Consider the following 12666-nt stretch of genomic DNA (forward strand, 5'->3'; position numbering starts at 1 on the left):
AAAAGATTATTCTGCTCAAGGTTTTTATTAATTGAATGTCACTTTTGGTTTCCTTCACAACATATAAAAAATATATGTAAATGTAAATATGTAAATATGATGTAAATAAAACTGCCCAGTCCCAGTCCTACCCTACCCAGTCACGTTATAGCAGGTTGAGGTTTGTAATTGCTGATACTGAACCCAGAGCTACTGGCAGATGAAACAGAGTACTGATACTCCACGAATCAGTTGGTGAGTTTCTTTTCTTTGATAGTTTATTGTTTAATGATAAATCAAATCAGCCGCGTTCAGGTTGAAGCAAATTCCCCACTTTAAACCACATGCCATTCAGTCAAGCTGGTCGGAGTCTTACTGAGGAACTGTCCTGAGGAAGACAACAAACTGAATGTAAAGCCTCAAAAACAACAGAACATCAATTTCTTCTTGTTTGCTGCTTGTTCTCTCTGTAACATGCCAAATTGTAATGAAAAAACTTTCACTTTCAAGAGAAAACATCAACTTAGATGGTCTTATAAAAAAGAAATGTCACGTTTTGTACCTGAGATGTGTTTTGTAACCTGCTGACAATTGAACAGTTTATATCCAGACAGAAACATTCAAGTTTGAATGAATCTATAGTGTTGTTTGTAACAGCCACAGAAAGTTAATGTAAGTTCCAGGCTATAGATTTTTATAATCTTTATACCACAATTAATTAAAGAAAGTTCAGAATACCCTGTATGGTCAAACCAGAATTTGAAAATGTTTGTTTTGTATGTGATATATATCAAACCTGGTTTACTTGACATTGTGTGGCATAATGTGGCAGGTTACCCTCACCCACTTCTTTTACAGCAGGATACCCTCACCCACTTCCTTTCCAGCAGGATACCCTCACCCACTTCTTTTACAGCAGGTTACCCTCACCCACTTCCTTTACAGCAGGATACCCTCACCCACTTCCTTTACAGCAGGTTACCCTCACCCACTTCCTTTACAGCAGGTTACCCTCACCCACTTTCTTTACAGCAGGTTACCCTCACCCACTTCCTTTACATCAGGATACCCTCACCCACTTCCTTTACAGCAGGTTACCCTCACCCACTTCCTTTACAGCAGGTTACCCTCACCCACTTTCTTTACAGCAGGATACCCTTACCCACTTTCTTTACAGCAGGTTACTCTCACCCACTTCCTTTACATCAGGTTACCCTCACCCACTTCCTTTACAGCAGGGTACCCTCACCCACTTCCTTTACATCAGGATACCCTCACCCACTTCTTTTACAGCAGGATACCCTCACCCACTTCGTTTACAGCAGGATACCCTCACCCACTTCGTTTACAGCAGCTTACCCTCACCCACTTCCCTTACAGCAGGTTCTCTCACCCACTTCCTTTACAGCAGGATACCCTCACCCACATCCTTTACAGCTGGTTACGCCCAACTTTTATGTTTACAGCAGGTTACCCAACCCTTTCAATTTACAGCAGGCTTCTATTATTTATTGACTTTACTGCATAATAATCCTGTCTGTTTTAAGCACATGTTTTGTATGGAAAGTTGCCCTCTCTAAAATGGCGGTACCATTGACGTCCTCGCTTACTCTTCAGACGACATTTTTTCATTGCAAAAAAAGTCTTGTTGAAAAGGTTTTGGCGCCCTCTTGTGACAAGATTTAGTTTGATTTTATTTCTAGTCTGTACGAAGGCTCACGGTATTTGGAGCAATGTAGTTTAACTTATTGATTATTTCCTTAATACTTTATAACGTTTCCTCTAGAGTCGGTAAAAACACTCGCTATCTTGCTAGAATGTGAACAACAAAATTACATAGACTTATACACAGTAACTACATAAACATACAGTATATTTAACTTTTATATGTGTGTACATTCACCTACATAAAATGTTCCCTATATGCCAAAACAAAAACCATGAAATATGTTTATATAAAAATCTTTGTGGTCGCAGTTGTCTCAGAGGGACAAAGGGGGTCACAAGGGGGTCATTGCTAGTTCAGATAAATTGCAATTTTAAACATGTGGGATTTCAGTTTGGCTTCACTCTTACTGTAGCTCCAAAAATCAAAAGACTAATACATTGTTTTGTCAGTCACTATTTTCCAGCAAACAATCTTTAATAAGAATACGGAATAGAATTTGTGGAGACAACATAAAGTAGGGGCATATGGGGATTTGTTATGGTGGAAGCCCACTGCGGCAGTAGCCCATATTAAGGATCAAACCATGGATCAAGGCTACCTGAGAGAGCACTTTATCTTCTTCTTATAGTTTTATGTTTTCAGGTGATAGTGCTATGACGGACAGTGTTGCCTATTGAGTAAAAACTTTTACTAGTGTTTGGTTTTTGAGTTTAGTTTGAAATATATTTAAAAGGTGTTAACCAGAGGCTATTTGCTTATAATATCACTGTCTATTATGCAAAATACATAAATGCATTAATGTATTAAATTATTATTATAATTATTATAAAATTATTTTATTAATAATAATAATAATAATAATAATAATAATAATAATAACAAACAAGTAGCTTTTATAATTGATCAGCCACTTTCTGTCACTGACAAATAATCAGGTGAAAAAAAAAAAAGAAAGTGGTTTCGGGGAGAAATGTGTAAAATCTATATTCAATTCAATTCAATTCATTTTTATTTGTATAGCGCTTTTAACAATGAACATTGTCTCAAAGCAGCTTTACACAGAAAATGTGGTGATTAAACATAAATATGTTCTTTGTAAGTATGTTTGTCCCTGATGAGCAACTGTGGCAAGGAAAAACTCCCTGAGATGGCATAAGGAAGAAACCTTGAGAGGAACCAGACTCAAGAGGGAACCCATCCTCATCTGGGTTGCACCAAATGTCCATTTGAAGCAGATATACAATGTTGTGGGGTACAGTGATGATGATCAGAAGCAAACTGCACTCCCGAGTCAGCGCTGCAGACCACCGACACCAACTACAGTCCAATCCGTCCTCAAAGCACCCGTTCTACTCCGGAATTAAGAGACCGTCCCGAGCTGCACAGAAGTGTGAAGATCCAAGGAGGAGAGGGGCAGGAACAGTGGTCACTGGAGCCTCAGGAGCATGTTTAACTCGACCGAAAGAGAGAGGGAGAGAGAGAGAGAGAGAGAGAGAGAGAGGGTGACGGGAAGAGAAGGATATGGATTATTAAGTGTAACTATTGGTGTATGAAAGTTAATGTCACTGTGCAGTTTGGACTCCGGCAAGACTCGCTATGGCAGCATAACTAAAAGGGAGAACCAGAAGGTAACACAGACATGAGGGATCTCTGGGATAAGAGACGACCCACCACACCACCATCAACAAACCTGAGTGAACGTGTGAATGTGAGGGGACGACAGCATACAAATATCCCAGTTCACCAAACACTCTATATCCATGCTCCCTCCAGATCTGAGCCTTTACCTAAGAGAAATCTACTGATAAAAGGCTTGACTAAATAAATAAGTTTTCAACCTCGACTTGAACACTGAGACTGTGTCCGAGTCCCGAACACTGATTGGAAGGCTGTTCCATAACTGTGGGGCTTTATAAGAGAAAGATCTGCCCCCTGCTGTGGTCTTCATTATTTAAGGAACCAACAGATAGCCTGCACCTTTTGATCTAAGTAGGCGTGGAGGATCATACTGGTACAGAAGTTCACTCAGATACTGCGGTGCGAAACCGTTAAGTGCTTTATACGTCAGTAGTAATATTTTATAATCAATGCGAGATTTGATTGGGAGCCAGTGTAGACTAATTAAAACAGGGGTGATGTGGTCGTATTTCCTAGATCTAGTGAGGACCCTTGCTGCTGCATTCTGGACTAACTGAAGCTTATTTATGCACTTACCGCACACCCAGACAGTAAAGCGTTACAGTAGTCTAATCTAGAAGTAACAAAAGCATGAACTAGTTTTTCTGCATCCTGTAACGACATCATATTTCTAATCTTAGCAATATTTCTAAGGTGAAAGAAGGAGATCCTGGTGATGTTATTCACGTGAGACTCAAAGGAAAGACTCGGGTCAATAATCACACCAAGGTCTTTGACAGCCGACATGCTGAAACAGAAACACCATCCAGAGATGCTACGTAATCGGAAAGTTTACTTCTAGCTGCAAGTGGTCCTAGTAAAAGTACTTCCGTCTTATCTGAGTTGAGCAGAAGAAAGTTATTAAGCATCCACTGTCTAATGTCCTTTACACACTTCTCAACATTGTTAAGCTGATCTCTCTCATCTGGCTTTGCTGAAATATACAGCTGTGTGTCATCAGCATAGCAATGGAAGCGAATCCCATGTTTATGAATAATTTCACCAAGAGGCAGCATATATAAAGAGAAAAGCAGTGGGCCTAAGACAGATCCTTGAGGAACACCAAACTTTACCTCATAGAGCGTGGAGAACTCACCATTTACATCCACAAACTGATAGCGATCAGTCAAATAAGACCTGAGCCAAGAGAGAGCTGTTCCTTTATTCCTACAACATTCTCAAGTCTAGCAAGCAGTATAGTGTGATCAATGGTGTCAAAAGCTGCACTAAGGTCGAGCAAAACAAGTAAGGAGACAAAACCCTGATCAGAGGCCAATAACAGGTCATTTACCACCTTAACTAGCGCCGTCTCTGTGCTATGATGAGGCCGAAATCCTGACTGATACATTTCAAAATGTTATTCATAAGCAGATGTGAGCATAACTGCTGTGCTACAACCTTTTCTAAAATTTTGGATATAAAGGGGAGATTTGATATCGGTCTGTAGTTGGACAACTGACATGGGTCAAGGTCAGGTTTCTTAATAAGGGGGTGGATAACTGCCAGTTTGAAGGATTTCGGTACATAACCAGTGCTAATGGAAGAGTTAATTATTTTTAAAACAGGTTTGATTACCTCTGGAGCTATCTGTTTAAAGAAACTAGTAGGCAAGGGATCGAGAATACAGGTTGATGATTTTGATGAGGAGATTAATGAAATTAAGTCACTCTCATGAATAGGAGTGAAGCTTTGTAATTGATTGTCTGCTATAATGACACTGCTGTCTACAGGGTTACTTGTAAAATAATTTGGATTTATATTAACCGCCTGGATTTCTTGCCTGATGTTTTCAATTTTATTATTAAAAAAGTTCATGAAATCATTACTACCTATTGATGGTGTGCATGTTAGCGCAGTGCTTTTATTCCTGTTAATTTTGCTACCGTGCTGAATAAAAATCTAGGATTATGCTTGTTATTTTCTATGAGGGTGGAGAAATATGCTGATCTGGCAGCACTAAGAGATTTTCTATAATTTAGGAGGCTCTCCTTCCATGCTATTTGAAATACTGTTAATTTTGTTTGACGCCATTTACGTTCTAGTTTTCGAGTGTTCTGTTTTAAGGTGCGCGTATGATCATTATACCACTGTGCTAATTTTTTTCTCCCTGATCATTTTGGTCTTAAGGGGAGCTACATCATCTAGAGTGTAACGTAACGTTGTTTCTAGATGTTCAGTGGCCCAGTCGAGCTCTGCAGGGTCTGACGGAGATCTATCTAATATCGTAATATCGGGAAGATTATTAATAAAACGCGCTGCTGTAGCTGACGTGAAAGTGACTATAAGTGGTTATATTTGAGTAATTATTTCATTTGTATTTAATTTGTCACCAGCAAAACTCTACAGAACCCCAATGGCTTTCCACAGTGCGGTACCGTTATTCATTAGTGAAGAAACGAAACTTAGGAGGAAAAAAAAAGGGGGGGGTCGTGTGTGTGTGTGTGTGTGTGAGAGATAGAGAGAGAGAGAGAGAGAGAAAACCATTATTTTGGAATAAGTGGTACTGTCCGTGGTTAAAGAAAAGTAAGTACTTTAAGTACACTATTTATTTTATTATTATTAAGTGCCATTACAACTAATGTTTCTATGATTAAAAAAGTATATATTTAAAAGTTTTTACTTTTGAGATACTTCGAGCATTGTTTTTTGCCATCCAGCTGTTCCTACTGCAAGAGCATAGTGATGACTACTGAAGTGTACAGTAAAACCCCGTTGTACGAGCAAACGGAGATACGAGCGACCTCAGATATTTTTTCTCAGATATATATAATTTATTCCACCAATAATTAATTTTTAATCAGTAAACATTTGTTTTACTGATGCGCCAAGTCTCAAACCAGCACCAAAATCCGCCATGATGCACACAATTAACCCTCTGGGAGTCATGCACATGTTGATTAGAATATTTATACTTGAAAACTATTAATTAAGGTACATTTAGAACAGATAAAAATCTACGATAAAGTTTTGTTTAATTTTGAGTTAACTCATGACAAGCCATTAATCGTGATAAAATATTTTTAATTCGATTGACAGCCCTAATATTAATTTGAAGTAACATCCAGTTACCAGCATTGTGCTAAAACTGGTAGTGGTAAAGGCTACTTTTTACTTAAGTACATGTCAGAGCCCAAACTTCTTTACTTTAAAAAAGTGTAGTCAGTACTTCAATTTTTACCCGAGTATTTTAAAACATGAGTATCTGCACTTCTGCTTAAGTGAAGGATGTGTTTTAATGTTGGAAATAATAAAAATAAAGAAAAACATTGAGGGAGAAAGTCTGTGTATGTATGTACATATATTCTCAAAAGAAATTTATTTCTCTTCAGAACAGAATCCAAAAATGATCCGTTCTCAATTCAAAAACTCCACCAGGCTACACCAGCTGCGGTTGGTTCTGTTGGGAAGAACTGGTTCAGGTAAAAGTGCCACTGGAAACACCATCTTGGGTACAAAATGTTTCCAATCTAATCTGAGCATGAGCTCAGTGACAAATCGATGCCAGAAGGAATGTGGAGATGTTCAGGGACAGAGTCTAGCAGTGATTGACACTCCGGGCTGGTTTGACACATCCCTACAGCAAAGTGAGATAAACCAGGAAGTGCTAAGAGGTCTGGCGATGTGTTCACCTGGACCACATGCATTTCTGCTCATCATACCAATTGTTCGCTTCACAGAGGAGCAGCAGCAGACTGTTGATATGATTACAGAAGTATTCAAGGAGAACATCAACCGTCACACAATCATCATCTTTACCCGAGCAGATGAACTTGAAGGAGAGACAATTGAGCAGTTTATATCCAGACAGGGCGAAAAAATCCAGGATCTTATTGCACGATTTGTTGGGCGTTTCTTGGCTTTCAACAACAAGGACCCAGAGAATCGAGACCAGGTGAAACAGCTACTGAAGAAGCTGGATGAGTTGCTCAAACAGAATGAGTACCATCACTTCACTTACCAGAAAACTCAGATGCGGTTGGTGCTGTTGGGAAGAACAGGTTCAGGTAAAAGTGCCACTGGAAACACCATCTTGGGTACAAAATGTTTCCAATCTAAACTGAGCATGAACTCAGTGACAAAGCAATGCCAGAAGAAAAGTGGAGTAGTTGAGGGGCGGAACCTAGCAGTGATTGACACTCCAGGCTGGTTCGACACATGCCTACAGCAAAGCGAGATAAACCAGGAAGTGCTAAGATGTCTGGCCATGTGTTCACCTGGACCACATGCATTTCTGCTCATCATACCAATCGCTCGCTTCACAGAGGAGCAGCAGCAGACTGTTGATATGATTACAGCAGTATTCAAGGAGAACATCAATCGTCACACAATCATCATCTTTACCCGAGCAGATGAACTTGAAAGAGAGACAATTGAGCAGTTTATATCCAGACAGGGCGAAAAAATCCAGGATCTTATTGCACGATTTGGTGGGCGTTTCTTGGCTTTCAACAACAAGGACCCAGAGAATCGGGACCAGGTGAAACAGCTTCTGAAGAAGCTGGATGAGTTGCTCGAACAGAATGAGTACCGTCACTTCACCAACCAGGAAACAGAAGCTGTAGAGAAAGCACTATCATTGCTAAAAGAGAAAAAGCTAAAAGATTCAATTGAGAAGGCCAAGCAGGAAGTAAGGCAGATCGGTGCACAACGCAAGGCTGATATCAACAAAGCCCTGGAGATGGACAAGCAAAAGGTAGAACAGCAAAGACGTCACACCCAGAATGTAATCTTCTGTGTAACAGCAGAAATGAATAAGGAATCTGAAAACCTTTATGAAAGTCCACACAGGCTGCAGTTACTGCAGAAATCTCTACAGAGTGCAGAAAACCAACTCACAAAGCTGGAGGAAGAGAAACACATGAGGATAAAGGAAAGTGATTTGGAGATAAATAATGTCAAAAAATGGATCATAGAAGAAGAGCAAAGGAGAGAGCAAGAGGAGAGAGAAAAAGCTTATAATGATGATGAAAGCAAATGGTATTTGGATGAAAAATATTTCACTATTCTGAAGTACCTCATCTTCTTTTTGGGAGGTGCTGGAGCTTGGCTTCTGTTGGGACCATTTTTTCTAGCCTCTGCAGCACCTGTAGGTCTGTTAGCCGAGTTAACTGCACTGCTCGGACCAGAGCTTGCAGCCGCAGTGATGGCAGCAGCTGCAAAAGCAGCTTCTATAATGGGTGTGGCAACAAAGGTAGCTCCACTGGTGACTAGCCTCTGTTCCATTCAGTAAAACACAAACAAATACATGTATCTGTCTCATCCTGTAAGTTTGAACGAATCTATAAAGTCACTGTATTGTAGTCCAGCATTTTTTAATGTAGAATTCATGTTCTTCTAAAGGGCAAAGTAGTTTTTCATTTCTTTTGTTTTGTATGTGAGAGTAAATCTTGTGCACCTCACGATGGACTAAATGTAACGTTGCCTGTTCCCTACAGTACAATGAGTTTAACACCTCTGCTCTAGTCTATGTGACGGTAATATCGCATATATAGAATCAATAATAATAACATGTTTTATTAGTAATTTTTGCATGTACTAATCACAGTCAGTGTACCGCTTGCATTCTCTACCCTCTGGTACATGCCTTTTTTCAATGCAGCAGTTACTTTACATTTTATTCCTAACATAATAAAGCCATTACATTAACTGGAACTGTAATCCTATTACTTTAATGTTAATATACTACTACAGTATATACTATATTAATATACTACTATTATCAGTACATATTTGCAGTAATCAGATACAAAAGTGTGTTTCAATGTTACAATGTGTTTATAGACATGTATCATTTGAAATAAAAGAATTTTTTCGATTTTAACTATTTGTGTCTCATTTACATTTATTTGCATATCTTTTTATCATATTGTGTTATATAATGTCATGTTTCAGTAGAAATGGCTTCAATGGTTTTGATATATATTAAGCATGAAAAATAAAAGAAACAATATTCTGCTCAAGGTTTTTATTAATTGAATGTCACTTTTGGTTTCCTTGACAACATATAAAAAATATATGTAAATGTAAATATTTAAATATGATGTAAATAAAACTGCCCAGTCCCAGTCCTACCCTACCCAGTCACGTTATAGCAGGTTGAGGGTTGTAATTGCTGATACCAAACCCAGAGCTACTGGCAGATGAAACAGAGTACTGATACTCCACGAATCAGTTGGTGAGTTTCTTTTCGGTGATATTTTTTATCTGTTTAATGTTTATTGATAAATCAAACATTTTCCAGCAGGTTACCCTCACCCACTTCCTTTACAGCAGGTTACTCTCACCCACTTCCTTTACAGCAGGTTACTCTCACCCTTTTCCTTTACAGCAGGATACTTTTACCCACTTCCTTTCCATCAGGTTACCCTTACCCACTTTCTTTACAGCAGGTTACCCTCACCCACTTCCTTTACAGCAGGTTACCCTCACCCACTTCCTTTACAGCAGGTTACCCTTACCCACTTCCTTTACAGCAGGTTACCCTCACCCACTTCCTTTACACCAGGATACTTTTACCCACTTCCTTTCCAGCAGGTTACCCTCACCCACATCCTTGAAATCAGGTTACCCTTACCCACTTCCTTTACATCAGGTTACCCTTACCCACTTCCTGTACAGCAGGTTACCCTTACCCACTTCCTTTACAGCAGGTTACCCTTACCCACTTCCTGTACAGCAGGTTACCCTTACCCACTTCTTTGACAGCAGGTTACCCTCACCCACATCCTTTACATCAGGTTACCCTTACCCACTTCCTTTACAGCAGGTTAACCTTACCCACTTCCTGTACAGCAGGATACCCTTACCCACTTCCTTTACACCAGGATACTCTCACCTACTTCCTTTACATCAGGTTACTCTCACCCACATCCTTTACAGCTGGTTACGCCCACCTTTTATGTTTCCAGTAGTTTATCCCTGCCCTTTACCTTTACAACAGGTAACCCAACCTTTCCAATTTACAGCAGGCTTCTATTATTTATTGACTTTACTGCATAATAATCCTGTCTGTTTCAAGCACATGCTTTGTATGGAAAGTTGCCCTCTCTAAAATGGCGGTACCATTGACGTCCTCGCTTACTCTTTAGACGACATTTTTTCATTGCAAAAAAGTCTTGTTGAAAAGGTTTTGGCGCCCTCTTGTTGATAGATTTAGTTAGATTTGATTTCTAGTCTGTACGAAGGATCACTGATTTTGGAGCAATGTAGTTTAACTTATTGATTATTTCCTTAATACTTTATAACGTTTCCTCTAGAGTCGGTAAAAAATACTTGCTATCTTGCTAGAATGTAAACATCAAAATTGCATAGACGTATACACAGTAAATACATAAACATATATTTAACTTTTATATGTGTGTACATTCACCTACATAAAATGTTCCCTATATGGCAAAACAAAAACCATGAAATATGTTGATATAAAAATCTTTGTGGTCGCAGTTGTCTCAGAGGGACAAAGGGGGTCACAAGGGGGTCATTGCTAGTTCAGATACATTGCAATCTTAAACATGTGGGATTTCAGTTTGGCTTCACTCTTACTGCAGCTCCAAAAATCAAAAGACTAATACCTTGTTTTGTCAGTCACTATTTTCCAGCAAACAATCTTTAATAAGAATACGGCATAGAATTTGCAGAGACAACATAATTTGAAATGAAAGTTCAGGACTGGCAGCACAAACACATTTTGTATTTAGAAACTGCAATGCATATGGGGATTTGTTATGGTGGAAGCCCACTGGGGCAGTAGCCCATATTAAGGATCGAACCATGGATCAAGGCTACCTGAGAGAGCACTTTATCTTTTCAGGTGATAGTGCTATGACATAAATGCATTTATGTAGTAAATTATTATTATAATTGTTATAAAATTATTTTGTAAATAAAAATAAACAAGGAGCTTTTATAATTGATCAGCCACTTTCTGTCCCTGACAAATAATCAGCAACTTGTCTTGAGGGGTTTGACATGTCGCACTGTAACTGGAGATCCAGCTTGCCATTCCCGGGGGTTTACAGTTGTTAAATATAACCCAGATCAGCCAGCTAAGCAAAAGGAGCCACCAAAGGAGCGGAGATAAGCCTGGCATTGGCCATGCTAGCATCTGCACTCAGGCCTGACTTAGCCACCATGAACTGATGTGTCAGATTTGTTTTTTGTTTGTTGTTGTTTGTTTTTCAGAAAATATATAAATGGAATGGTAGCAAAGAAAATGTAAACTGCCTATAAAGACCACGGAGGTCTGAGAAGAAATATAGTATGTGGAACTATGAAGGGTAATGTAATGTGTAGAGGAAGTGTAACGAGGGTTTCAGAGTACATAATTGTATAAAAAAAATTATTGAATTAAAAAATTGAATAATTTACACAAACTGAATGGACTACTTGAGTTGCAACAGTGTAAATGTAATAAAGGATAAAGTGTATTGTACCATTGGAGAAGTAAATACATTTTTTAACATGTATTTAACAAGTATTTCTAACATGTAAAAAAAAGGGTTAAAGTGTAAATGAATTGTTAAAAGATAGTTAAAAGCAACATTTTGTAAAAATGTAAATTGTGAGTAAAATTTAGAGGAAGTCATGCTACAAAAGTGGAAATGGGAGTGGAAATAGGAAACAAGTCAAAAAATACTGTAGAGAAGAATGTTATACACAGAGAATAAAAAGCAGTGCAACATGTAGAGGAAGTGTCAGAGAGTAAATTTTAAGGAATGTGTACAGCATAATGCAATGTGATGTAACTGTAAAGTGAAAAGGTATGTATACAAGTGTAACGTGAAGGAAATGCAAAGCAAAATGTAGTGTAAATATTAACAATAATGCAATATGAAGGAAGTGTAAAATGTAAAGAGGAAAGTAACCTAGAGGAAGTGTAAATATTTCCAAATGTAGAGGAATAGAGGGGTGTAACATGTAGAGGAAGCGCCAATGGGAATATAAAATTAACATATGAAAAAAGTGTAGTGAGGAAAGTAAAGAGAAAGTGTAAAGGCACTGTACATGGCAGTGTAAATATAATTAGAAATGTGACTTGTAGAGGAGGTCGTAAAAGGAAGTGTATATGTAAATATAAAGGCAAATGTGACAGGTAGAGGTGGTGTAAAAAAGAATGTAATATACAAAAAAGTTGTAAATCAGAGTTTTCAAGGGTGCAACATGTAAAGGAAGTGTAAATACTAAAGAGGAGATGTACAAAAAGTGTACATAGGAGTGTAAACAAAACCAAAAAAAACATGTAGTGCAGGTTGTAAAAGGAAGTGTACATCGGAGTGGAAACATAAGAGAAGTTGTAGAAGAAAATGTACCTAGGAATGAAAATATAACGTAAAACTTGACAT

General features: G+C 38.4%; 1 protein-coding gene across 2 annotated transcripts; it reads left to right on the forward strand.

Moving 5' to 3' along the window:
- Positions 1 to 5729: 5729 nt before the first annotated feature.
- LOC124403018 (GTPase IMAP family member 8-like) lies at positions 5730 to 9146 on the forward strand. Of its 2 annotated transcripts, none has more exons than XM_046876545.1 (2): positions 5730 to 5848; positions 6655 to 9146. In XM_046876545.1, the coding sequence occupies exon 2, from the start codon at positions 6669 to 6671 to the stop codon at positions 8553 to 8555; it is 1887 nt and encodes a 628-aa protein (XP_046732501.1). In that variant the 5' UTR covers positions 5730 to 5848; positions 6655 to 6668; the 3' UTR covers positions 8556 to 9146. The 2 variants fall into 2 exon arrangements, with proteins under 2 accessions (XP_046732501.1, XP_046732502.1); XM_046876546.1 differs by having other exon boundaries at positions 5743 to 5848; positions 6660 to 9146.
- Positions 9147 to 12666: the final 3520 nt, after the last annotated feature.

This window comes from Silurus meridionalis, chromosome 20 (assembly GCF_014805685.1).
Source record: "Silurus meridionalis isolate SWU-2019-XX chromosome 20, ASM1480568v1, whole genome shotgun sequence".
NCBI lineage: Eukaryota > Metazoa > Chordata > Actinopteri > Siluriformes > Siluridae > Silurus > Silurus meridionalis.

Bases quoted from the DNA above. Each gene is read 5' to 3' on its own strand.
- LOC124403018 (XM_046876545.1), top strand. From the start codon at position 6,669: ATGATCCGTTCTCAATTCAAAAACTCCACCAGGCTACACCAGCTGCGG.